Source organism: Hetaerina americana, unplaced genomic scaffold (genome assembly GCF_022747635.1).
Source record: "Hetaerina americana unplaced genomic scaffold, ioHetAmer1.1.p SCAF_12, whole genome shotgun sequence".
In the NCBI taxonomy this organism is placed as follows: domain Eukaryota; kingdom Metazoa; phylum Arthropoda; class Insecta; order Odonata; family Calopterygidae; genus Hetaerina; species Hetaerina americana.
This window is the reverse complement of record NW_027286292.1, coordinates 15,351,161-15,376,164: the sequence shown is the minus strand read 5'-3', so window position 1 is coordinate 15,376,164 and position 25,004 is coordinate 15,351,161. Positions and strand designations below refer to the sequence as shown.

General features: G+C 38.6%; 1 protein-coding gene across 1 annotated transcript in view; it reads right to left on the bottom strand.

Annotated features, from left to right (window-relative positions):
• Positions 1-3,039: 3,039 nt before the first annotated feature.
• Positions 3,040-25,004, bottom strand: part of LOC139685815 (nuclear receptor subfamily 2 group E member 1-like) — a 45,180-nt gene continuing 23,215 nt past the window's right edge. Inside the window, exons 3-9 of the mRNA XM_071582933.1 lie at positions 18,461-18,574; positions 15,887-15,905; positions 12,190-12,319; positions 9,659-9,812; positions 7,950-8,049; positions 5,955-6,213; positions 3,040-3,293 (exon numbers count right to left, since the gene is read on the bottom strand). Of these exons, the coding sequence (XP_071439034.1) occupies positions 3,040-3,293; positions 5,955-6,213; positions 7,950-8,049; positions 9,659-9,812; positions 12,190-12,319; positions 15,887-15,905; positions 18,461-18,574 (1,030 nt within the window). The remainder of the gene's footprint in view (positions 3,294-5,954; positions 6,214-7,949; positions 8,050-9,658; positions 9,813-12,189; positions 12,320-15,886; positions 15,906-18,460; positions 18,575-25,004) is intronic.

Here is a 25,004-nt window from a genome sequence, read left to right as displayed (position 1 = left end):
CTAAGTTTTCCGCCAGCATGCAAATAAATTTGCAGTAATTTGAAGTTTTTAGTGAACATTTCTTTCCCTTTTCCCATCCTTTAAAATATCATACCTTATCCCTTACCCATCTCACCTGGTGCTTTCACCCCCTACCGCAAACCTTTTTGGTGAATCGCGGAGTACTTCTGTAGATGTAGATATTGTGATTGACGTCACACCAATGATGCGAAAAACTCATGTACCATTCGTTTTACGTAGGTCTTATTACAGACGCAAGGAGCAGAGTTTGTGATATGGATGACTTCAATTACAGGCAAAATATACTGTATAACCTTTTTAATTGGTGTTTTCAAATTTCATCATTGATTTTTAAATACCAATCACTTTTACACATAACGCCAAGTGCCAAGGGGCTGCATTAGTGCTTGTCTAGAAATTGGAAGTCAAAATTACAAAGCATCTGGGGAAAATGCTTGTTGCATGAGTAAACCAATGAGAAAAAAAGATATATTTGAAAACTATGGCATACGTATTTTCAAGCAAAATTTTGTGACACACACAAGTAATAACATTGATATCTTCGTCACAGGAAGGCACACATCAATTGTTTAATGAATGAAAGAAAAATGTCGACCACATATTTGAATTCAGCATTAAATTATCATTTCAAACACACACTCTCTCTCTTACCAGTTTAAGAAATCGTGTATATCACTGTAACTATTTCGTCTATGATTAGAGAATTCAGATTCTTCACGGTAAACAGCTGTTTTACTCTGCTTTCTATCTTCCAATTGCAATGTGTGGGTGTTAGTTTTTACTAAAAAATATATTAATACGGTTTTCGTCGAGAGTGACATTAACAGCCTTCCCATATTTTGTATTAACTTTTATTTTGCATTAACTTAGTGCTCGTTTTCTCAAGGAGGTGTCTGAAAACTTGGGAGATACTCAAGAATGCCACCTAAAGAAGGAAGGGGAGGAAAAAATTCAAATACGCATACAAAAGTTTACGTATTTCCATGACTTTTACATTGCAGATCGACATACATACATTGCATATCGTACGCTGGATTTTCGTGGTGGAAGGATAAAAATACGTTTTACGCAGTAAAATGCCGACAACTTAAAAAAATATATCGCAAATGTCTGGGTGGGTCAAGTAATGGATGATTTCAGGTTAGAGTCATTTCTTTGGTGACAATAAAATGCTTCAAGAAATCTGACATTTATAGTCTTGTACATTCTACCACATTCTAGTAACTGAAGGAACAAGGGATTCTGAATACTCGGCTTATTTCGTACAAATTTGGAAAGGCATGCCTAGATAGATTGCTTGATGTTAATTATGTAAATAAAATAAATATTTTTGACTTGTAAAGTAATACTGTAGGGGCATAGTTAGTAATAATAGCGGCAAGAAAAAACATCAATCAAAAATAATATTTTAATGAGGACGCATGAAATATTTTCCAGGGCTAATGTTGCCTTATAAATTATAACGCATACATTATTCTTCCTGTTTATGCATAGTATATAGGAAAGGATTAAGCTAATAAGGTCGTAAAAACAATAGGAATCCAAAAATAAATTAAAAATTCAGGTTAACCTGTAGAAATATTTATTTTTATACAATAATGGTTATTGGAGAATTTTATTAAATAGAAACAAAACAACTACTAATATGCAAGAAAGTACTTCTTACTACGAACAATTTTATACCTATAAGCTCATGAAACAAAGCAACAGAAAAAACAGCCCGGTTTATTTTTGTATCATGCGATAGTCAATTTCACAAATCTAAGAATCACTCTCCAAACGGATCTGTATGTCGAATCACAAAGTCATCATAAATTAGTTTCTTTTTGGCCCAAATGTGTATGATAGCTTAAGGAAATCGAGAACTTTCAACTTAGTTTTTTTTCCAAAGATCCTTTTCAGCATTCCGATGCACCATAACGATGTTTATGTCAACTTTGAAGTCCATCAGAAAAGTGTTTGGAACATTTAAAAATTTCCATCATTATATATGTTCTCTTGATAAATAGATCTAGGTAGAAACAAAATACAATCATAGAGTTTTTGGTGATTAAAAATATTTAAACCTTCTCGCTGTAACCATGAACTCATGAATCAGTAAAACATGCTTAAAATATCTTATAGTTGATCTTCAATATAAATATCTTTATATTCAATATTTTTACGGCAGGAAGCACCGGCAGGCGGAGGGCAATTGAATTGGAGCGCGGCGTTGGGAACATATTGTGCCAGTGAACGATTCCAGGTCATAAAACTTTGCCGACCACTTCAAAACGGATATACCAGAATTTATTTACATAAACGAACAGTGGTATTTCCGTGAAGTTTCACAACTGACATTTCGGAAATAGAATTAGCGTAAACGCAATTTTCCATTAATTTCACAGTCACCCAACTAACAAGTTTCCCACTATGGCAGGCATATAGTACTTTGAAGTCCTAACTTCCCCTGACCGAAGTCCCCATTTTGAAACCCGCCAGAAAACCCCACCTGAAAGCGCGACCATTCTCCCCATAATCCAAAGCTCAAGAGCAGGGAATTATAGTAATTCCTTTAAAGGGTTAGAGGAGACAAACCTATAATATCGGCCACTTAATCAACAATGTGAGCATCGTTAGAAAGAACTAAGTCGATTATCACCTGGAGCATTGAATACTTTTTTTTATAGTCGGCAAGTAACAGTTCGCACTTTCTGGATCTCTACCAATAACAACCGAACTAAAAGAAAGGAGTGCGTAGCAAAATCATTTTGGCACGTATTCAACTGTGATGCTGTTACAAACTACTCCGGAAACATAGGAATACTCCCCATATTTCCATTCCAGCCCGAGCAAGAGAGCAGTCGTTATTCACGTTACGATGGGCCATGAGGTATGGCGTTCGTGGAATGCTGCACTCGTGAACTGGCCGTTGTTTGGCAACAATCGGTGAAAGGGTGGAAATAGGGTTTGAGTGGGCAGAGGGGGTCGGGAGCGGGGCGGTGCAGACGCCACCGCCGATGGACGGCGCAGCGTTCGTCACAGGTCTTCGGAGCGAAACATGTCGCAGAGGATGCGGCGGATGGGGATGTGGCCGATGGTGCGGCGGAAGAAGAGCTGCTCGATGGTGTCCGGTGAGACGGCCCGGAGGAGCGGCAGCAGGAGGAGGAGCCGGCCGAAGCGGAGGGGTCGCGAGGGGTAGGTGGCTCCCACGTAGGCCTCCAGAGCCGCCTGCACCTGGTCCCTCACGGCGGCTACCGCCGCCGCCTCCTTGAGCCAACGGCCGGCGCCACCTGCAGCGAGGAGAGAGACACCGGGGTAAGGGAACGGGTCAATGTGAGTGCGGGCGCACCGACCCCGGGCGGGCACCTAGGTGAGACGAGGAATAATCGGCAACTGGGGAGGAGCCATCTTTCAATTGCGAGACATACAGAGCCCAAATACCCACTACGACCAAACTCGAATATGAACTGATACAATGGACCAAAAATGACTGCTCATAACTACTTACTACATGACTGAACATGCCTCATGTACTAGGACCCACTAGTTTTCTTTCTCACCCACCCATACGCACATATGTATTCAAAGTAATCATACAAAAAACGTATAGTTATACAAAGGTAATAAGGTAATAGAAAGAATATATTTTAGTGTGAGTTTTGATGCAATACGACGGTAAACGTCGACTGGATATTTAAAAAAATGATTGGTTTCAAGTGTCGCGATGTTGTTATAACCGTGCTGGTTACAGAAGACATAATGCGTGAAGAGAAATAATACGTGCTCTTTTCGGGTAAAATCAATGAGTGACCAACAATATTCCTCGTGGCCCTTGTTTCAGTTTCTAAGTGATGTGCAGCGCATTCCACTGAGATTTAAAAAGAGGAGAAGGGAAATTTTTCGTCGCAACCAACCTTCTTTTGTGCATAAGGGAGTGAACAGTGATTTATAAGGCCTGGTGATGATGCTTACTCATCTCAGGCGATGTAAATGTTATTTATTAAGTCCGAGTTATAAAAATCATTAATATGCTTTGTAAAAGTTTCCTGATATGAACACAGAATGTAATACCACAATGTCAAAATGGAGTTTCTAATTACGTGCAGCACTTTTTTAAAACTATATTTTGATACTTTTCATCGCCATAAGATATTATGAAAAAATGGGTAATTTAAAAAATGAAGTAATATTATAGAGCAATCAAATTAGTCGTAATAAAAAGTTCCTTCTGGTTTAAGAGCTTGCGTTCTTTGGTTGCCAATCCAGAAGTTATCTCCGAATGCTAACTTTGGGGTTAATTAGTTAAAGTTAGAATAGTAATTGTAGGTATCTACATACTATTGAAGATTCGACATTTATGGTCACCTGTCCATCTATGTGCGATAGAAGCCTTAATATCGTAATATTAATAATACATCCTTGTGGCTACAGGTATTATCTATATTTCATCATCTGTATTTCAATCCTAAGATTTGTTTAGAGCAGCCCTCCATTCTTCCCTATTTAGTGTAATTCCCTCACCCTCTGATAGGTTCCCTGTCTTACGTCCTTCTTAATTTACCCTATGTAATTGCCTCTTGGCCTTACCTTGCAGGATCTTTCCTTCAATTTTCCTTCTGTTATGTTTCTAACTAATCTATTGAGCCTCAAGGTATGCCCAATCCATCTAGTTCTTCTTTGCCGTAGAGCTCTCCATACGGTTCTTTCCTCTTCTGATCTTCTATATACGACGATCTAGATATCTCGTCCTTCATCGTTCCTCACCTTGTCAGTCCATTTAATCTTCAGCATTCTCTTCCATCATCATGTTTCAAATGCTTCTATTATTCGTTGGTCCACGTTTCTAATATTCCATGTCTCCGATCCGTAGAGTGCCATACATATATTTATAGTTTACCGTATTACTCATACAGGCAGGGTCAGATCCAAGGGATGGGGTCCTACCTTGTTCAATATATTTTTTCTTACACAAATTTGTAAATAAATATGGCATGCATCGCACTAATTTAAATAGCGTATGGCGCCCAGCTGTAGCTCCTTTAATGCCCACGGAACATCAGATATTCAAATGTAATGCCGTACTATCATGGTATTCTTCATCCCAAGAATGCCATGATTGTACGGTACTATATTTGAATATTTTCTGTACCGTGAGAATGACAGAAACTACTGCTGGGCGCCATGCGCTCTTTAAATTAGTGCGAATTTTTTTAGTTTTCACAAAATTTTAAACTTTCATTCATGTAATTTGCTGACTCCCTTTGAGGTTTTATTGATGGTTGGCGTCCGCGGGAGGAAGTAATGGAGAAGAATCGATGTTCAATTTACTGTATACTTTCCTCTTGCTTATTATCTAATCAATGAAAACCGTACCAGCAAAATACGCACGTCTTGCGTTTATCAGCCATTTGCCTAGTAATACAAGCACCTGTAACCTGAAGAATTGATAAATGACAACTACGGCTAATGGCAATAACATTCTTACTTTTCTCCCGGGAATGATTTTGTAATCTTTTCAATATAATTATTATACATTTTTGGCTAAAACTTTGATGTATCGATTTCGTTTTACCGATTGACCGACCCCTCAATGTAGTCAAAGCCTCTAAACACGCGCAGCCTACATCCATGAGTACTGGCAGGTAAATGACAATCATGCCCCTCTACTATTTAAATAACTGATCTGTAGTCATTAAAAACGTATCATTGTGATTATCCTCACCATCCGTCTCCTAACAAAGCCTTTTTCGGGAAAAAAACTCGGAGATGCCCACTCTAGTGTCGAATTGAACAGTTGCTATCCCGCCATTTTACACTCGGTACCAGGCACTGGGTGAGAAGAAACACAACGGATCCTGCACTGCATGGATTCAAACATTTCCTATACCTCTCCTTCACATTCATTGGGGCAAAAGCCAAACATATCTTGTACCCGAGGGGCCACACCTCACCGTTAAATCGGAAATCCGGGGCGAAGAGGACGAGGGCCCGGAGGCAAGCGTACTCGTTGGGGTCCGCATCCTCCATTTTGATCTCTGAGAGCGTGTCCCGGAACGCCTTAATGTCGCGCACGAGCGCCGGGCCCGCCCTCTCATCCGGCCCAGCCGCCTCTCCCGCCAAGAGGTCCCCAGAAGCGGCCTCCAGAGGCAGCGAGAACTGTGCCGCGCCCAGCACGAACAGTTCCCTCCAGCTCTCCTCCAGGAGCAGTAGCTGGAAGAAGACAAGGAGCGAAACGGTTCAAGGCACACTACGTGGCACTTTCGACCAAAACTTTATATTAGAGAAATATATAAGCCCATGGCTACACGAGGCAATTGCCAGTCGCCTTATTTAAATACTCCTGAAAAAGATTGCTATAATTCGCAGCGAGCCATCAGCATATGCATATTCCATCAGCATGCCCATTCACATGGTGAGCTCAAAGTCATTACCTGTATTTGCACCACTTGAATTACTTGTATGAGACTTCAGTCAAACAAATTTGTTTAAAGGACATTAATCCCTCCTTACACCTTAAATATACTGCTACTCACCCTGTATGATTGATAATTTAATAGCAAAGGGAACCTACGAGCGACCAGATCATTAAGGAGCATGGCAATTTCCAAAAGGCTTTAGCTTGGAATTTTTAAAGAAGATATGGTAATGTACCAAATAGTTTAATCCCTACGTGGAGCGGTCGTCTCTGCCAAGGGTCAGCACCGAGCAACAGCCCACGGGGAATATTCCTTTCACCACCAATCACTGATTGCACGAGGTGAGCACTCTGCCAATTACTAGTTGTGTCGGGAACAGTAAAATGTTTCAAATGGCTGATTTTTTATATTTGCCTCATTTGGTTTTAATAGAAATCAATATTAATAGAACAAAGGTCATACAGTTTTCCAGAAGGAGAAGGGCTAGGCTGAACATTAAAATAGGAGGGAAAAAACTAGAGCAGGTAGAACAATTTACGTATTGCCCGGAAGGGTTTAAGACCAACATGGTCAAAGTTTTAGGGATGTAAGGAAAAGAATTGTGCAGGGCAAAGGGGAGGAGGAAGATGATGACAGGGACGCTGAGTAAGGATGTTAACAAAATACTCGTAAGAACTTTGATATGGAGCGTGGTTATGCACGGTACGGAAACGAGGTTACTGAAGCAGGAGGATAGACGTAGATTGGAGGCTTTTGAAATGTGAGGGTGGAGAAGAGAGGAGAAGATGAAGTGGACAGAAAGGAAAACAAATGAGGAAGTGCTAGGTTTGGTGGGAAGGAGAGGGGATTGCTGGGAAAAATTCTATGGAGGCAGGAAAAATGGATGAAGGGCGTATTGATCGGCAGTGGGAAGTTGAAGACTGTAATAGAAGGGAGAACTTTAGGCAAGCGAGGGATGGGCAGCAGCGGGATGGAGATGTTGGACGTGATGGAGAGACGATGGAAGTACTCAGAGATGAAGAGGAACTTGACGTAGAGTAGGATGCTGGATTGTGTTTTTTTAGGAGTCACAAAATATTTATTCAGTAGTTGTGTCGATCCAAAACCTACCTTAACCGGTAGATTAATTAATAATAATAATGTGTGTTTCTGTGCGTTCGTGTATATATAATTATATATATATATATTTATAATATATATACATATATATACATATGTATGTATGTATATATTTATATATAATATATACATATAATGTATGTTATATATACACAGAACCCTAATATGTGTGGTTTTATGGTTGAGATGACTTCCACATTAGGAATGTCACTCTGTCTTCAGCATAAGTTGAGAAAGATATTTTTTCTAAATGCAAGAATGATGTCATAGTATAGGCTGCTTATCGATGAAAAACTCTTGCGAAATTATGCATCCTATGTACTCCTAAAGTGACACTCTAGTAGTAGATTTTTACTAATACTCGACCGGAAACGGAGAAGAAATCTGAGTCGTCTCTGTTTCCATTTTTACCTGGTCTCTGAGCGGCAAGTACCGGAAGGAAGCCACACTTTTTGCCCACTTGACGTTCATGAAGAGAAGCCTGGCAGCTGACTCGCACACCGTCTCGGAGCTAAGCGGGAATGCGTTCGGTACCAGATAGGACACTGGAAGGGGTAGAACCTGGAAGGACGAAAATACCAATCAAAGCTACATGATCAGCGAATTTAGCGTTTATGATACGAAACTACATAACTGATGTCCCGATTCAAAGGGTAAAGGGGCCTTCATTTATTTTACGGCTCAATCCATCAATATCGGCTAAAACTAGAAAATATTTAACGCGTTTTCGCGGATGCGCGAAACCTTAGGACAAATAATGTGTGTCGCCATTAAAATAAAACACTTCCCACTGTATTTCTATGGAATACAGCTTTCAAATTTTTAAATCAAGATATCTATTTGACTCAATAAAATTAACACGTGACCAAATTAATTAATGCCCACATATTTAAGACTTCTATGATTTTAGTAACAGTTAAATTGTTTCGAAACCTATGAAAATTTCGCGAATTTAGTATCTGCAGCAAGACAAGAAAACAACACCCTTATGAATTTATAAAATTCAATATTAAGGAAATATGAACGCACTAGCACTGAGTTGTGGGCATATATTTGCAAAAATCATGAAAAGTGGGGATCTGAAAAAAACACTGGCCAAACTGTGATGCAAATTAATGTTTATTACTCTAGTAGAAACATTCATTTGACGCTCATACCGTTCTTATTCCATGATATTTAATTCAATGATAATTAAGTTAAAGGAATAATCAAAAGGAAAATAATTATTATAAAAGTTGTTTCGACAAGCCAAACATCGATCGATACGTCAACTTGAGAAAACGTAATTCTTTGCAAATATAGCATTTAAACCGTTGGACATGGGTCAACGAAGTAACGGGGTTGGGTGGATTGAAAAAACAACCTCAACAAACTACAAAAAAGACCAGTACCAATTCCTATACAATCCTTAATCCATTGCACATAAAAAAAATTTAAATTTTTTAAATTTAAATCATCGCTTCCACCGTGACAAACGTTTTCGTGAGTGTGCAAATGTTTATGCATAAACTAACCTGATACCGATGAAAAAAACTTTAGATGTTGGATCAGAATGTAAATTTAATGGGAAGTAAATTGTTATTTCACAGAATTAATAAACTTCTTTCGACGTCTTGGCACCACAGTAGGCAGTTGCGTACCACATGGATCTTTATTTTTACCCTTACTATACCAGGCTTTCGAAGGAATTGTATATTTAAAAATCATTAAACAATATCAACTTGAATTTTAATTAATTTTCAAAATGCATCAACTTAGTAAGCGTCCTTTTTAAAGAAGAAAACTTAATTTGATTTCATTTTCACGGAACTTCTTGTGTCAGAAGTTTGAAGGAGGGGGGCGGTTAACACGATGAAAATGAAAGGGTCTTCATAGGGGCGAAATTGAAACTAAAATAGTCCCTCCAACAATCCCCTCTCTCCAACAATAGCTGGGGTTCTTTCGAATGGTCTCCACTGCCCACCTCAAGCGTGCAGGAGCCCACCGGGCAGGAATGTGCTAAAGCACTGGTAGTGAGGTGAGGGTGGGGGGTCCAGTCCAGGATCCGTGTTGGACTCACCGCGGGGAGCGCCGGGGGCAGGGGCGGCGGAGGCGCGGCTGCCGGCCCTTCCCTCTTGTGCAGCACCAAGTCGAGGGGCGGCAGGGCAGGGTGGGGGGTAGGCGGCGGCGAGGCGAAGGCGTGGGAGGCTGCAGTGGCGACGGCCGGCGTAGGTCCTGGGTGGAGTGGCCGGCGGCGGAGGGTCGCGTTGCGGGGACCCCTCTCGTGCTGCACCGCTAGAGGAATGGAAGACGCGACGGGCGGAAGCCTCGATCAAGGGGCGAAGGGTCTGAGGAGGCAGCGGGCTGAAGGCCACGCCGGAGCAGGTGCCCAATTCTCGTTACTCTACGCTTCTGCGCATCCGGCTTTGCAACATAACGCTATTCCTGCGTCCTGCGCCGCAGAGGTGAGGCGTCTTTCTATATGCTGATTGGCTGCGCAGCCTGCGGCGACACTAAGCCATGGAAACGTAGCTTTACCCAAAACCCCTTGACTGCGACCACGTATATAAAATAACGACCGATTTTGATCAGTGAGAGAAATGATGGAATTGAAATCGCTCCTTTCATTCAAACTTGGGCAAACTTATATTTTCCGATAGCACAACGAATACAATATTAGAGAAATGGATGATTTAACAGTAAGTTTAGGTATCATTCTTCGTCGCAAGCAAAGAGTAAGATTAGGTAATATGATTTTTCCATTAAGCTTTGACATTCGCTACAGCTGCCGCTGGTGTGAGAAAACATGAAATAGTATAACGGAAGCAAAAATTCACATTGCTAAGTCAACCGTTGAGATCACCAGGGAAGATTGGATCAGGTTTTATACGGAAAAATGTTCTGTCCCAGAGATATCGTTATAGAAATACACCCTTAAGGCTTTTTCCAGCGAATGCAAGATACTTCATTAAACTAAAGCGTACTGTGAGTTAAATGTGTTTCTATATGTGTGCGGGTGTGTGTGTGTGCATTTATATATATATATATATATATATATATATATATATATATATATATATATATATATATATATATATATATATATATATATATATACAGGTATGGTATATATAGTTACATACGTACGCATCATGATAGAATTAAAATCATCAAAGCCGGTAAAACACTAGGCTGGTTCCTTGTTTACTTGATCTTATCTTAGGCGTCAAGGATCGCTCTTAGTCTTAGCAGGATACGTGCGACTGTTCTCACCAAAATTTTGAGGGAATACATGCTGATTTAGTTAGCAAGCCAGGATAACCTTTTTAAGTTTCACCGAGATGTAGCTCCTCGTGAGTCAACGAAATCATTAGCCTTGGCATTCGATTCCAAGACGATAAGAAAAGGTCTTCTTGCATGTGGAAGAAATTCAAATCAAGTATTTAGAGTGTGTTTGCTGCTGCAGTCATTGGGAACCACACATTTTAAAATAATTTTTAAACTAAGACTTTTTCATGATAAAATTATTAGCAATACTTTGACAAATCAATATTCTACATTTTTAGAGGCTCAAAGGGTCAGACTCACAGAAGCAAGCAATTTAAAAGGCGATAGAAGTTAAAACTGACTGATGCCTCGTGTTTTTCAAAAAATCTACTTTTTCACATTAGTGGAGCGACCGCTTAAATGGAATTGTGCATGACTCGCTCATAATGTGGATTTAATTTGGCTTTCCCGAATGTTTGAGCACATGGTGGCACTTATTCAACTCGTATTAGGGAGCACGCCATTTAATACATTTGTTTTTTAAGAACGGATATTATTTCAGCTACACTGAAATAGCATCCGTCTGTGAAATAGCATAGCTAAAATAACGTCCCCATTCCAAAACACTTAATTCTTTCTGTTTTGAGAACTTTGCGAGGTATCCAATAGAGAAGACCAGGATGCGGTAATAATTCAGGAAACAGGGGAAGAAGCCATAAAGGAGTACGCGGACCCATAGCGGAGCCAATCTCTGAGTCTAATTTAAAATGCACTACTCACTCACTTAAGCCAAGGCTACTTCCTTGAGATTTCAATGAGGCCAACAGACATTTAACTAAGGCTTACTCCGAGTAATATTCGGTACACTATACAGAAAGTCACAGAAGTGACCTAGATGAAAACACTTAACTTTTTATTTCCAAGCTGGCACGTCCTGTAAGAATTGTTCACTCCTGTGATTTCATTTATGGCCAAACAGTATCAATAAATGTCTTCTAGGTATTTTGAGAACGGAGGGCATTTTGCTACATCGTGACATCTCCTTCAAGCAATTATATCCATTCTCTGCTAGACAGAAAAACAGGAGTACTCTTTAGCGAAATGATGTAAGATTCGAACTTGACTTTTTTGACAGAGCCAATGAACCCGGGGAGCAAAAAGAGGTGGCCTGCAAAGTTGTCATGAAATAAAAGCAACCTATTTCGTTATCTCCACTCAAAACGATACATTGCTAATTACTAAAAAATCTTGGCAATACTTCAAGTTTCCACACCCATAAGGGCCCGTAATCATAATCGAGGGAAGTTTCTCGATCAGAGTCTGATATCAAGAGACTTTCAGTCACCATCGCCGTCATGCCCTTCTCCTCTCACCCAGCAAGAAGGGAGTCCGCGACGACACTCACCGTCTTTGTTCATGCCCGCCTCGAGGCATTTCTTCAGCCGGCAACAACGGCACTGGTTCCGATGGGTCTTGTCCACTACGCACGACCCCTTCGACTTGCACACGTACTCCCGGTTGCGGCGGATGGACCTCTGCAGGAAATGAATTGCCCGTCCCAATTAGCGATGCCCCCAAGAAAGAAATGTCATTTATCTGAATTTAAAATAGAAAGGAATGAAGTCGCAACGTATGCATCAAAGAGTCAATGTCATTAACCATTTTTGTATGAAAATTGGGTGGTAAGAACAGTTTCTGGGAGATGAATACAGCTCGAATAACCTCTTCTTTTATAAAGAGCTCTTATTTACCAACACAATTCTTCTTTTATTTCTTTAACCCATTCCTTACGTCCAATTTTTTCCTACTTTACCTTCAATTCAGCCCATTTACGTCTTCGCCGCTTACAATGAGGATAGCTTTGGTATAGGTACAGGAGATAGCAAGATAGGAAATGCATGAACAAAGATTAAATTGAACTATATTTAATCGTAGGAATATAACACATACACGCAAAACTAACAAAGGATTAAGGAGTATATGGGGCATAGAATTTTTGTGGACCTTTTTATGAGAGAGGAAATTTTCTGGAACGTTTCAAAATTCGAGATTCGACATTAGTTCCCATCCCAAAAAAGGGAAAAGCAGCCAAATGTGATGATAATAAGTTTGCTTTTGCAAGCAGCAAAGGCAGTATTTAAGATCATCAACAAAGGAATGGAGAAGAGGGAAAGTAATAGTTAGGTAAAGATCAGTTTGTTTTCGGGGTTGGATATAAGATAGGATTAATGAGGGTAGAGTAACGCGTGATTCCACAGCAGTAATGAGGTCACTGATAAAGCGAAATACAGAATTTAACCAGGGCGTTTTTGTTTATCTCGTAGGTTAATCGGGCAATATTAAGAATTCATTAAAAAGGAAATTAAAAAACTGTAGCATTAGGCAACTTATCCGAAAACTGGATATGAATCCAACTGCAATGATGCGTGTGGTCTTGCAGAGAGGGGTTAAGCAATGAAAATTTTAGGCAAGATACTCGTAAAGCAGGGCTGGCCTCTAATCACCCGCGCTTTCCAACGCGCATGTGGAGGAACTGATAAAGAAGGCATGGGAAGACAAAAGATAATCAGTCATTAGAAAGCCTTAGATTTATCCAACATTAACAGGGATGATGGGGTGGGGCGTCGTGGATTTCGGCGGCCCGCGGGGGGGAGCAATGGTTACGAGCCGTCGCGCGCCCCGCGGGCGCCCGTCTGCCGAGGGTCCCCGGGAGTGTCGAGCCCGTATGCCGAGGGTCCGGGGGGGTGTCGAGCCCGTCAGCAGAGCCTTCCCGGGAGAAGGGATGTTACTTGACTGTTAAGGTTATCCCAGGCTATCTAAAGTCGAGTTTTATATATTATAACTGATTTCAGTTACGTTCTGAGTAAATTTTAAACTTATAGCTGAGAAAAATACTTTCAATTGAGTTAAATCAGAATTAACTTTAAGATTAATCGGATTTGTAGAAATCGCTTTATTCTTACTAAAACTTATGTACAAAATTTTGTTCATTTTTCAAAGAAGAAATGTATTATTTTGAAATTCTATGAACCATGTATCTCTAACGGTGGGATAACCCTGTTGAAGGTACAGTCATCTACGAGATATACGATAAAGTGTCCAGAGTTATTTTTTGGAAGGGATCCATGTCTCCAGAAATACTCTTTGTATTTCCACATAAAATAAAAAATCTATTTTAATGGAAATACAAAGCGTAATCATGGAGTTTTTAAGTCATTTCGTTTTCTCTTCTTTCGCCACGCATTTGTATCTCAGGGTGCCTTTTCATTTGAATATACTTTATGCTGGTAAATTTTTATGCTACATTTTTATTAGTAAGATAATTGAGTTAAGTAATTTAGTTTGGGGAAATAGTTTAATGACTTAAGACATATTCCAAGTATTAAACATTTAAATAATAATTACAAAATAGTTAACTATCCTTAGCTCATTGATAACCGTCTATATTCAATTTTATTTAAAGCTTCCATCACTCAGGTAAAGGTGTTTCAACTACAGAATTTTCTCTCGGCCAAGTTTTTTAATCTTTCTAGATACATTAAAAATCAAATGATGCATAAAAACAATGTGTGAATGTGAATTTTGCAGTAAATAACATTTATTAAATGTGTACTGGTAATTTGGATATGAAGTAGAATTACCATTATAGAGTTGTCTTTTGTAACAATTACATTTATCTAGGTGCAGTAAGCGTATTAAAATAAATAAGGCCCAGATGAAGTTTTATTCAAGATACCGCGGACACATTTTTATTTCATATATTGTGGGCAATACTTGAAATCAAGGTTCCCTAAGAAACTCATCCGCTCACCGTCTCTCTCGTTTCATTCGCATGCATGTGGAAGAACGACTTTCAATGAAAAATGAAACTGCGGTCAACTGTTTGTGTTCTGAATGTTGGCTATCGGGTTGAAAGGAAATTGACTCGCCATAAAATCTCCTACATGAACTTTTTCTCGCTGTGTCAGTGTTTCTGTTGTGATCAATTTCATCAATTTGGAAGTTTCATGATTTCGAAATCTATTACAAAGTTTTTATAAAAAGTGTCGGCAACAATTTTATCCTAACGTATGTGTGAAGTACTGAATGCAGACCGTCGATTAAGGGTAAGCAGAATTACAGATCGTATTACATTTGATAAGATGATAGCAGTTCACATCATTATTACTGAAAATTTGGCGATGCGAAAGATCTGCACTGAACTCGACCCGAAGGTTTTGATGGACAACCAAGAGCAGAGTCGAGTGTCTGCTTGCAAAGACCTTCTGCAATGGCATTACGACGACTTCCCAATCCCCTTACAGTCCCAGGGTGGCACCAGCAGACTTTTTTCTATTCCCAAAAGGGAAATCGTTCCTCATAGGTAACCACCATGGGACCCTAAGTGCCGTCAAAGAAGCTCGCACGCGTACCCTAAGGACCTTCCGGAATCCGCTGACCAGGGAGCCTTCGAGTCGTGGAAAATCGCAGGTAAAGGTGAGTCGATGCTCAAAGGATCTACTTTGGAGAGTTTTGAGGTATTGTAGCAACCTATTTCTCCGAATTTTTCCCGATACTTTTTGTACAAACCATGTTTATATGGTAAAATGGTGTATCATTCAATTGCCACGATGAAAGAAGTTATTTTATTGTAACTGCATCAGCATAAAAATGCTGAAGATAAAAACAGTTTTTTTACGAAGAGGACCTATGCATGCGTAATCCTGTACGCGAGAGCTTCACATGATTTTTCATTGAGTCAAAAAAACTCAGCAGCAAATGTTGGATATGGCTTTGTTAAAGGGTAAAAGTTAAAAAGAAATTATCAAATTAAATCAAAATTATTTGGGAAAAATTATTCTATCTCAAGTTTTTATCCACATAAAAATGCTCAAGTTGAGCTGAACCACTGTTCTTCGCTGGCCAAGTCGCTCAAAATTGCGGAAATAAATGTCTTTCCCTCTATTTTTTGGCTCAAATGAAATGCGGCTGAAATGACGCCGGCTCTCGTTCACGTTTCACAGCAGGCAAGTAGGTCAAGCACAGCACTCGCTCTCCTGTACATCCCTCCCGCTCAGTGCATAGTCTTATCTCATTTAAGTTTTGATCAAATTTTGACTCACCTTAAAGAATCCAGCGCAGCTGCCAGACATGCAAAAGAAAATATATGAAATTATAATATTTAAATAACAATAGTTACATATAATTGGTATTTTTATGAATAGGTAAGCGTAAATCAATTTCATCGCTGACGACTTTTTTGTGAAAATCAATTATTTATCAACCTATCATATGATAAACTTGTTTTGTTTTTGTAACCCCTACACCTGATATTTAAATAAATTCTGCTATAATATTATACTGTGGAATAACGGTGAACTTATTTTATAGTTCAATTTATTTTCACGTATGTTCTTTCAAAATTCAAAGGCTTTTACGTAACTGTTCATAAATCTCTTTTGGAAAATTCATCATTTGATTGAATAATGTGTACTAATAAATGGGCGTATGTAAAATCTCATTCCGACTCTTATAAAAGTATGAAACTTATAAGGGGGGATAGAATTGAAATGTTTTCATTGACGACAGTGCTTTTTTAACTTAAGCTGTGTCCAGACTCGTCATTTAGGTGCCTAAATCGCCCAATTTAGTGTGGACGCAATCTTGAGGGGTATCCAAACTCGTTATGCAGCGAGAGGGTGCAAATTTAGGCACCTTATTTGGGCCCAGGATTTAGGACACGCGAGGTGTATCCTAAATCCACCATATTGCAACTCCAGAAGTGCTAGAAGCGAGATAACTAGCAAAAGAGTAATCACCATGGCGGGAGTGTATTATATACGTTGGTCACAATAACATGGGTTATTTGTTCAAGAAAGTACAATTTTACTCGTTGAAAAATCGAAGGCTTTATTAGCACGAGTTGGGAAAAGGCGGAGCTTGCCTTGGGAAAGAGAAATTTGATGTCTTCCGCATGAATGTAGTTTGATTCTTGTAATTACTTTATTTTATCAAGTTATAGGATACAGATATTTGAAATGTAGAGATAAGAACAAATTTCTTTGCTTGGTGCTTCATATTATACCTAAGAACATCGTCATTGTCATCGTGGAGGTATCCATACCTCGTTTTCGAGCTTGTTAAATCTTATTTTGGTATAAAAACATTACGGAAAATAATCTTCAAGCGTAATGTTGTATTTGGAGAGTGTAAGCATTTAGTAGTGTTCTCAGTAAAAATCTAGCTTTCTGCATGAATCCAACTGAATTATCATAGGTCGTTCGCTAAACCTTTGCCAAAGGGGTCACCGTTTCACTACGTAAGCCCGTAAAGTAATGAAACCAACGTAAATGAAAACATACTGACAAAGACTAATAATAGAATAAATATTGGATTGATGTTAAGCGTAACTTAGAAATACGATACATTAAGAAGGAAAATTACACATAAATATAAATGTACTACACGCAACACAAAGCATATCTTAAAACAATTACTGACAAAGATAAATGACCGAAAAATTACCCTGGAGTAATATACCATGTAATAAGATAAACATTTTTTTATTAATAAAATTTAATACTATTTGGCCTAATAATTAAAGCAAAATAGAAAAAACCGATTATCTAAAGACTAAATATAACCCGATAAGAGAAAATGAATACGAAACTAGTACCAAAAATCGCCCAGGTTACTAAATTATAGCAAAGAAATGGAAAACTTTAATCAAACATTGCCGAATGAACGAAAAAAATCAGATTTACACAATAAAAATTCCGCGGTTTTGCAACTACAAACAAATATTTGCACAAGCTATCTCAAATATCTAAATAGTTACATTCGAACATCATCTGTTTATTCCTTATTCTTAGCTATATAGATGGCAGTACTACTGCTTAAGGTGTCCAAACTCAAGCTGCCTTTTCATTAGGCGCCCAACACCTAGGCACTTAATTCCATGCTACCTAATGTCTAACGAGTCTGGACGTAGCTTTATGTGCTATCCTGGTGACGCTATATCGCCTTGAAAAATTTTGACAGCCAAAAATAAGGTAAACCAGTAGTGTTTGCCACTTAAAATCGCTTATGCGCGAAAATAAAGGGAAATGTTTGAATGACAATTCGGAAATTACTTAGTCAAATCATTTCCGAATGTAAGGCTCTAGAAAGAAACGCTTAGCTGCTTCATTCCACACCTAGAAAAAATTATAAATTCTATAATGCTGCAATGAAATGGAGAAAGCAAGCAAGAGAAATGGCAAATCTGCGTCGCAAGCAGATACTAGCTAAATAATAGCCGTAAAATGACGCGTGTTAACGGGATCGCTGAGAAATTGGGCGGCAGGATGCTCTTATTGTTGAGCGAGTACATACATTTAATCGATAGCGGAACATGAAATCTTAAATTCACCGAAAAGGTTATGTGCAGCTTATTTCCAATGATGAGACACCTCTGCCGCCATTATTAGTACTCTAATACCGACTTTAACGATATTGTACTAAAATATGAAATTTCTCAAACCCGAGATAGATTCTGCTCTGCTCTCAAAAGAGAAATTAGACTCTGTCGCAAGCCATAATATTAATTGATCATAGAAGTTTTACTCTGTCTGCCTCTGAATATCATATGCTTAATGGTCACTTACTTCAACTTCACATAAAATACAATTGGTATTACATTCATCTGTTTTACTCACCCATCACAAGCAAATATTCCGTAATGCTTTCCGGACGAGTGATCCTGGCACACTTTGCACGGAATGTCATAAAGAATGCGGCCTGTAAGCAAAGAAGGACATACTTTTACTACCCTAATTCTCACAAAAAATATAATTTTTCAATTAATTTTTAATAATTAACATGTATCTTATTAGTATCCACATACTACCGTGTAATTACAAATTACCGTGGCGTACTCCCACGATTGTTTCCCTCAACATTTATTTGCACTTAACAATTACTTTTCACCAATTTTGGCAACTACAGAAATATAACGTAATACCTCCCCATAAATGAGGTAACGGCCATGCAAATAAAAAAAAATGGAAGGTTAATAGAAGCCAACTTAAATAAAGTAGTTACAAAGAGATTCAATATCTCGCCACGACTGTTCTGGAAGAGGCAATCAAAGAAGTACAATAATTGGGAATCATGTGAGACAAGGTGAATGGTGAAGAAATGAACATGCAGTAGTTCAACTATTACATCGAGGTAGTTGCAGAACGCTAGAGGACTTGTAAGCAATTCTGTACGGGTGTTTCGGTAATAAAATGTGAGAATCTACTAGAACAAAACTAAAATCATTTCGTGTGGAGGATAGAAGCTGTAAATACACATCACGATTTAATGAGGGAAGCTAGACTGAGTGGAATCCTTTATCTAGCTGAAAAGAAATATTTCTTGGGATGGAACAATGTACACCGTCATCAAGCGTAGATTTACTTGGGCTAAGAAGATGTTCATTGAGAAGATGAAACCTCTATATCCAAAGCATCTAAGGTTGCAAGTAAGGATGCAGTTCGTCGAAACGTTTGTACGATGCTTGTCATATGGAGCATAGTACTCTATGGACCAAAGACATGGAGCATTGGAAAATTGGGCCACAAAAGAATAAGAGCCTTTTAAGCATTATGAAAGGTGAGAATGCTGACGACTAAATGGACAGACAAAGGAAGGAGCGAGGAAGTACATATTTCGAAGAGCAGAAGAGAAAAGACCTACATGGAGAGCTCTGAGGCAAAGGAAAATTAGATGGATTGGAAACACCTTTAGACAAATAGGATTTCTGATAAACATAAAAGAAGGGAAATTGAAGGGATGATCCCGCGAAAAAGACACAGAGACAATACAATGGACAAATTAAGAATGCCTTAAAACAGAGACGCTATCTGGGGGTGAAAAAAACAACAATTAATAGAAAAGAGATCAGGGAAGCAATAAACCAAACTTAGGATTGAAATACTGATGTTATGATGAAGTATAATATATCGTGTGCATGAAAAATGATAAAATAGTTTTGATATTTTCTTTTTTAAATAAGTTATATAAATTAAAATAGTGTTATAAAATGCTGAAAAAGAAAACACTTTGTTCTTCCCCGCACGTTTTTATTAAGCGCGACCTAGGTTTCGACTTACAAAGACATCACCAGGTGATGATGACTTTTTAAGTCGAAACCTAGGTCGGATTTAGTAAAAATGTATGTGGATGTACAAAATATTTTCTTTTCCAGTATGAATCGCTTCCACAAAGCGACGCTTCCAACCACCCTATTCAATGCGATAAAATATCAACTTAAAAATTTTTCTGATTATGGTAAGAGCATTTCAAATTTATTCAACGAAGAAAGTATAGCCCCGAGATTCGCAAAGTGTCTTCGAGTGCATTCAACTGACCAAAACGCCTTGCTTCCCTTAGAATAAGTAAATCAAATTTATTTAAGAGTTTAGGAAAAATATCATCCTAAGACAAAGAGCTGGAAGGTGTCGAATGATTCTCGTAGACACTTTTCAAAATACAGCCATAAAATAAAGGCAATACCCCTAGTGATAATCCACTGGAATTGAAATAGCGGTCATATCGCTGGACTACTAACCGGAGGGCCGGGTTAGGTCCTCACTGACTTTTGATATCGTACTCTTAGTTTCACATGATTTGTGTTATTTCTCGTGTATCAGATATTTCTGGGAAACCAATATCATCTCAGGGAAAGGAACTGACCCTTATTACCTTGATACTTGAATCTCTCATGCCACAAGGATCATTACAAGGGAGCGTTCCCCTAAATTTCAAATTACCCCGCAGGTTGACAACTGCAACCCAGAGTTTGTGATAGGCAGTACAAAAGTGATTGGCTGTAAATGCTGTCTACCACTGTTTAGCAGGAAGTAAAATAAAGTTAGCAGTCTGTGGCCATGCACAGTTTAATTTCCTAAATATTGAAAGAAATAGAACTGTAATGATTAAATTACTTATCAGATTATACAATTAAGTGCGAAATGACCCAAGTTTCATTGATCTCATTTTCTAACATGAATTTCGACTATCTTGGCCATGCAGGCTTTCAAATACTAGGTAGTAGTAGGTTCAAATACTAGTCAAATAGTAGGTTTTAGAGGATTGAAAATTTTGAGGAAGTAAAAATTCTTACTCCGTTCATTCAAACAGGTACTCATTTCGATTCCTAATAAGGGAATTCTTACGGAAATACCTTAAACTCTGCATAAATTGAGAGTAATTTAAGTACTCGATGGTAAGATACGTGTTTAAAAGTCATGACTGCATAGTCGATCTTGCAACAGGTCCTTTAAATCACGTTAATTTTCAAGAAAAGTTTCTCGTGAGGTCAGTAGAGAAATATTACGGTATGAGAATAAACTATTAAACAGTTCTTTCATGGCATAAAAAATACGATTTATAAAATACGACTCATAGTAGAACCTGCAAGTTTAATTAATTCCGAGAAAAAGCTCAAAGGCTTGGCATACATTAAACACGTATTTAGCATCTCTGAGTAAAAAAATATTCAGATTTAACGAAGTATTATCATTGTGAAAGTAGCATACGTTCACGTGTACAAAAATCAAACCCATAAAGAGAAGTTCAGATAGTCAATAAGTAAGGGAGAAACCACTACTGGGAGCATACAGGAAGACACATTAAGAAGCGATATTGGATATGAAAAGAGATTTTAGAACTGATCATTGAAGGTAAAGTGAAGGTAGTATCTTAATTTTATCCAGAATGAAAATCGGTGTTAGAATATATATGAGTTGTGAAGCGTCTATGCGTAAATAAATGGCCTGAAATTGATGATAATAGAATTAGTAAAAAAAACTGAAGAAAACACTTTAAACGAGCTTTAAAAAATTTTATGAGACACTAACCTGGAAAAACATAGATCGACGACCAAACCAACGGCCAAATTTAAAATGAATAAGCACGTGATCAATTATAAAAAAATCGAACAATGAGAATACCGACTCATGTAAAGAAAATTACGAATAGAGTAACCTGGAGAAGAATGCGCTGTAAAGTAGGAAAATTTCTTTACATATTTAGAAGTTTGGATTGAAGAAAAGTATTAGCACGATGGAATATTATTTTGCTGTGAATTATGAACATACATTCAAGGAATTGACTATACTTCGGAATATGCGACCTGGAAAAAACTATTCCTAACAGAGGAGTGACCCACGTTATACCGTTGTAAACCTAGTCAATTGACTATACAAAGGAATAGGTCATGCTTCCCACACTTTCCCGCTATTTTTATCATCCTCAAAAAAACTTGAAATCAAAGGAAACATAGCAGAAGCATAGAAAACAGGACAGAAGTAATGTCTGGAAAAGGGAGCATGGAGCTTATGCATACATAGTAAATTAAAGTAGGTTACGAAAAAGCGACTTAAAATTAAATGAAATCATCATCAGAAGAATCAGAATCGTTGGAAAAAGTACCTCAGGATGCAGTCAAGTGAATAGCATAAGTCAATAACACTTTCTTGAGGAACATTCTGCACCACCACAAAATGAGAACCTTAAAATTATAAAACGCTTCATCAAGGCGGACGCAAGAAGTCATCTTGCCTCTGGATAGGCAACAAAGAAGCAATACAAGATAATATCATCCTGGAATCGTTTTTTTCAAAATGTAAAATAGCAAAATGGTAATAATTAACCATATGAAAAGAGATTATGCATACTCATGCTGGAATAAATATGCAAAAGGAAGTTTTCCCGAAAAAAGGGAGAATAAAATCACCAAATGTAGATGATGGAGAAGTAAAGCTAAGAATTAGCCAACAGTGAATTCACTGCATGCTTAGAGTACATTATGCAAATATAAGCATATTCACTTACTCTAGTCAAACACGACTGATAGAGGCGTCTAGTCATTAATTTTATGGGCTCATCTGTTATTACGGCTAAACCCTTTTTAAAATTAATAGCAAAATAAAGACCGTAGTCAAGTTAATGCCATTCATTTTCAACCATTTTGAGTAATTCTTGAGTACTCATTACAACTGAAGCATCAAAAAAAAGGCAACCGGGAGAGAGAGTGCCACATATTCACATCCTTCGGAGGTGGAAAGAAGATGGCGTCGGGCCCTAGTTTGCCCTCTGCCGGAATACGATTTGACGTAAGGGCGGAGTGAGTCCCCGTTGAAACCGGCCGAGTGAGGTGGGTGCCCGAGGAGCGCGCACCCCGCGGGAGGCCAAAACAATCCCGCGTAGGGGTCCCGTCACCGGGGTGACGGGGACCCCTGCCCCCTCGGGAGACCCTGGGAGGCGTGTGCATTGACTTGTCGGCGTTGCTCATTCCACCCCGCCTCACAATGAGTGAGTGTCGTCGGCTGCAAATGGGGGTCTTTGGGAGTGGGCACAAAGGCCGCCGAGGGAGGAAGGAAGGAAGGCAGGGCGCTCGGACATAAAAAGGTGCCCACTCTCACTCCCGCTCGCTACACACTTGGCTGGCTCGCCAATCCCAAACAGCTTTCCCCGCCCTTTGGCTGCGGGGGGAGGGGGGTGGAGGAAGGGTATTTTTGCCGGGGACCCACGGACTTGAGGCGGATAAAGAGCGCACAGCCTGCGTGGTAAGTGGTCGTGTGGGTGGATGAGAGGACCAAGAATGTTCACTATTTCGTCTCCGGATGGAAGTGTATTAATTAAGGCCAACACATTTTATCCTAGGGAAATTTCATTTTTAACTGTAAAACAGGTTAAGGGAGAATTTGGCTTAAATTAGTGGTGGCGTTCGGTGCAGCAGAAAAACAGTCATGAGCTGTCATGAAAGTGACGGCTGGAAAAACAAGTCTGGAGGAGGTAGAGCTTTAAAAATAGTGCTGAAGGCAAGTGGTAAAAAGGACGGACAAAGGGAAGATTAAGGCGCGTAAAAGGAAAAGACGAGAGTACTTTAGAAAAACGTAAGAAGAAGAACCAAGAAGCAGATGGATTGAACTAAACGCTCTTGGTATACATGTAAGACAGTGTCTAAGGCGTTACTTAGGGGCGTTACTCAGGCGTTCTTTTATACTTGGCTTAAATGAAGGGAAACGAACTTTGCTACTTCCACGGCAATTTTGAAGTTTGAGGACTGTGGTTTCGTCGTAAGGCAAGGACCTCCTGTTGATGTTGCCTTCCGACGAAACTATGATTGCCAAAAATAAAAATTCTTGTGCAAGAGGCAATGATAGTCTTCCTTTATTTACCCTCTAGGTATAGGGTACTGTAAACTCTAGTGGCGCGTCAGGGAATGGAGACCGTACAGAAGTATAGGAAAGGAGAAAGGAAGGACTTTTGAATGCGAATAAAGGAAAATAATTGTGGCTAGAAAATAGGTAATTTAGTGACAGGAATTTTTTATGCATACTTAAACTTCGCGAAATAAAATGGCTTCTCAAAATACTTGTTTGTTTCCTCCTCTTTTAATAAGGGAATGAAATAATAAATACTGCTCTCGATTAGCGAACGTAATAAAGTTGTTAATATTACTAAATTGGCGAATATACTTTAAATAATGAGGATTTGAGCTCAAAGCACTGCTATGCATATGTATTTATTTCTAATTCACTCAATATATTTCAGGGATTCACTTAAAATTGATTCAACGGCAACAAAAATTACGTCAGAAAGAACTAAGACCCATCGAAATGGGAAAAGTTCAAAATCATCATTCCAACTGTTGTCAATTCCGGTTTCTGGTATGGTACCTTCATCTAGCCAAACAATCGAAATATTTTGCATGAAGAATTAAAATGGCTTCTAATCAGCTTCCAATATAAAGAATGAAAATTATTAGCCACGATACTCAGTTTATAACTTCACTCAAAGCTACAAAAATACAGACCAATTAAGGCACCATTGCCTGAGGCATTCGACTCGAACTAGGGACTTGAAATGCTTAAGCGGCTTTACTATTTGGAGAGAAAGGAGAAAATCAACAATCCACACTAAGTTGTTCGAGTAAGATTTCAGGAAAGTTCAAATATTCAGTTGAAGTAATTGGGAAAAAATACACACTTTCAAGAAAATGTAATTTTTTAATTTGCCGCTAAAAAGATATCATGAATGGTGGTACAACATACGTTTGACGAAGCTTGAATTACGGCGTAAAAATAAAAGTTTTGTGATATCCATTGTCTTTGTATTTTGCAACATAAACTGAATAAATTAATTGAAATCGAATTGTTTTCTCATTTATGTTCAATTCTCGAGTTGTGTCTATAATACTGCATTAAT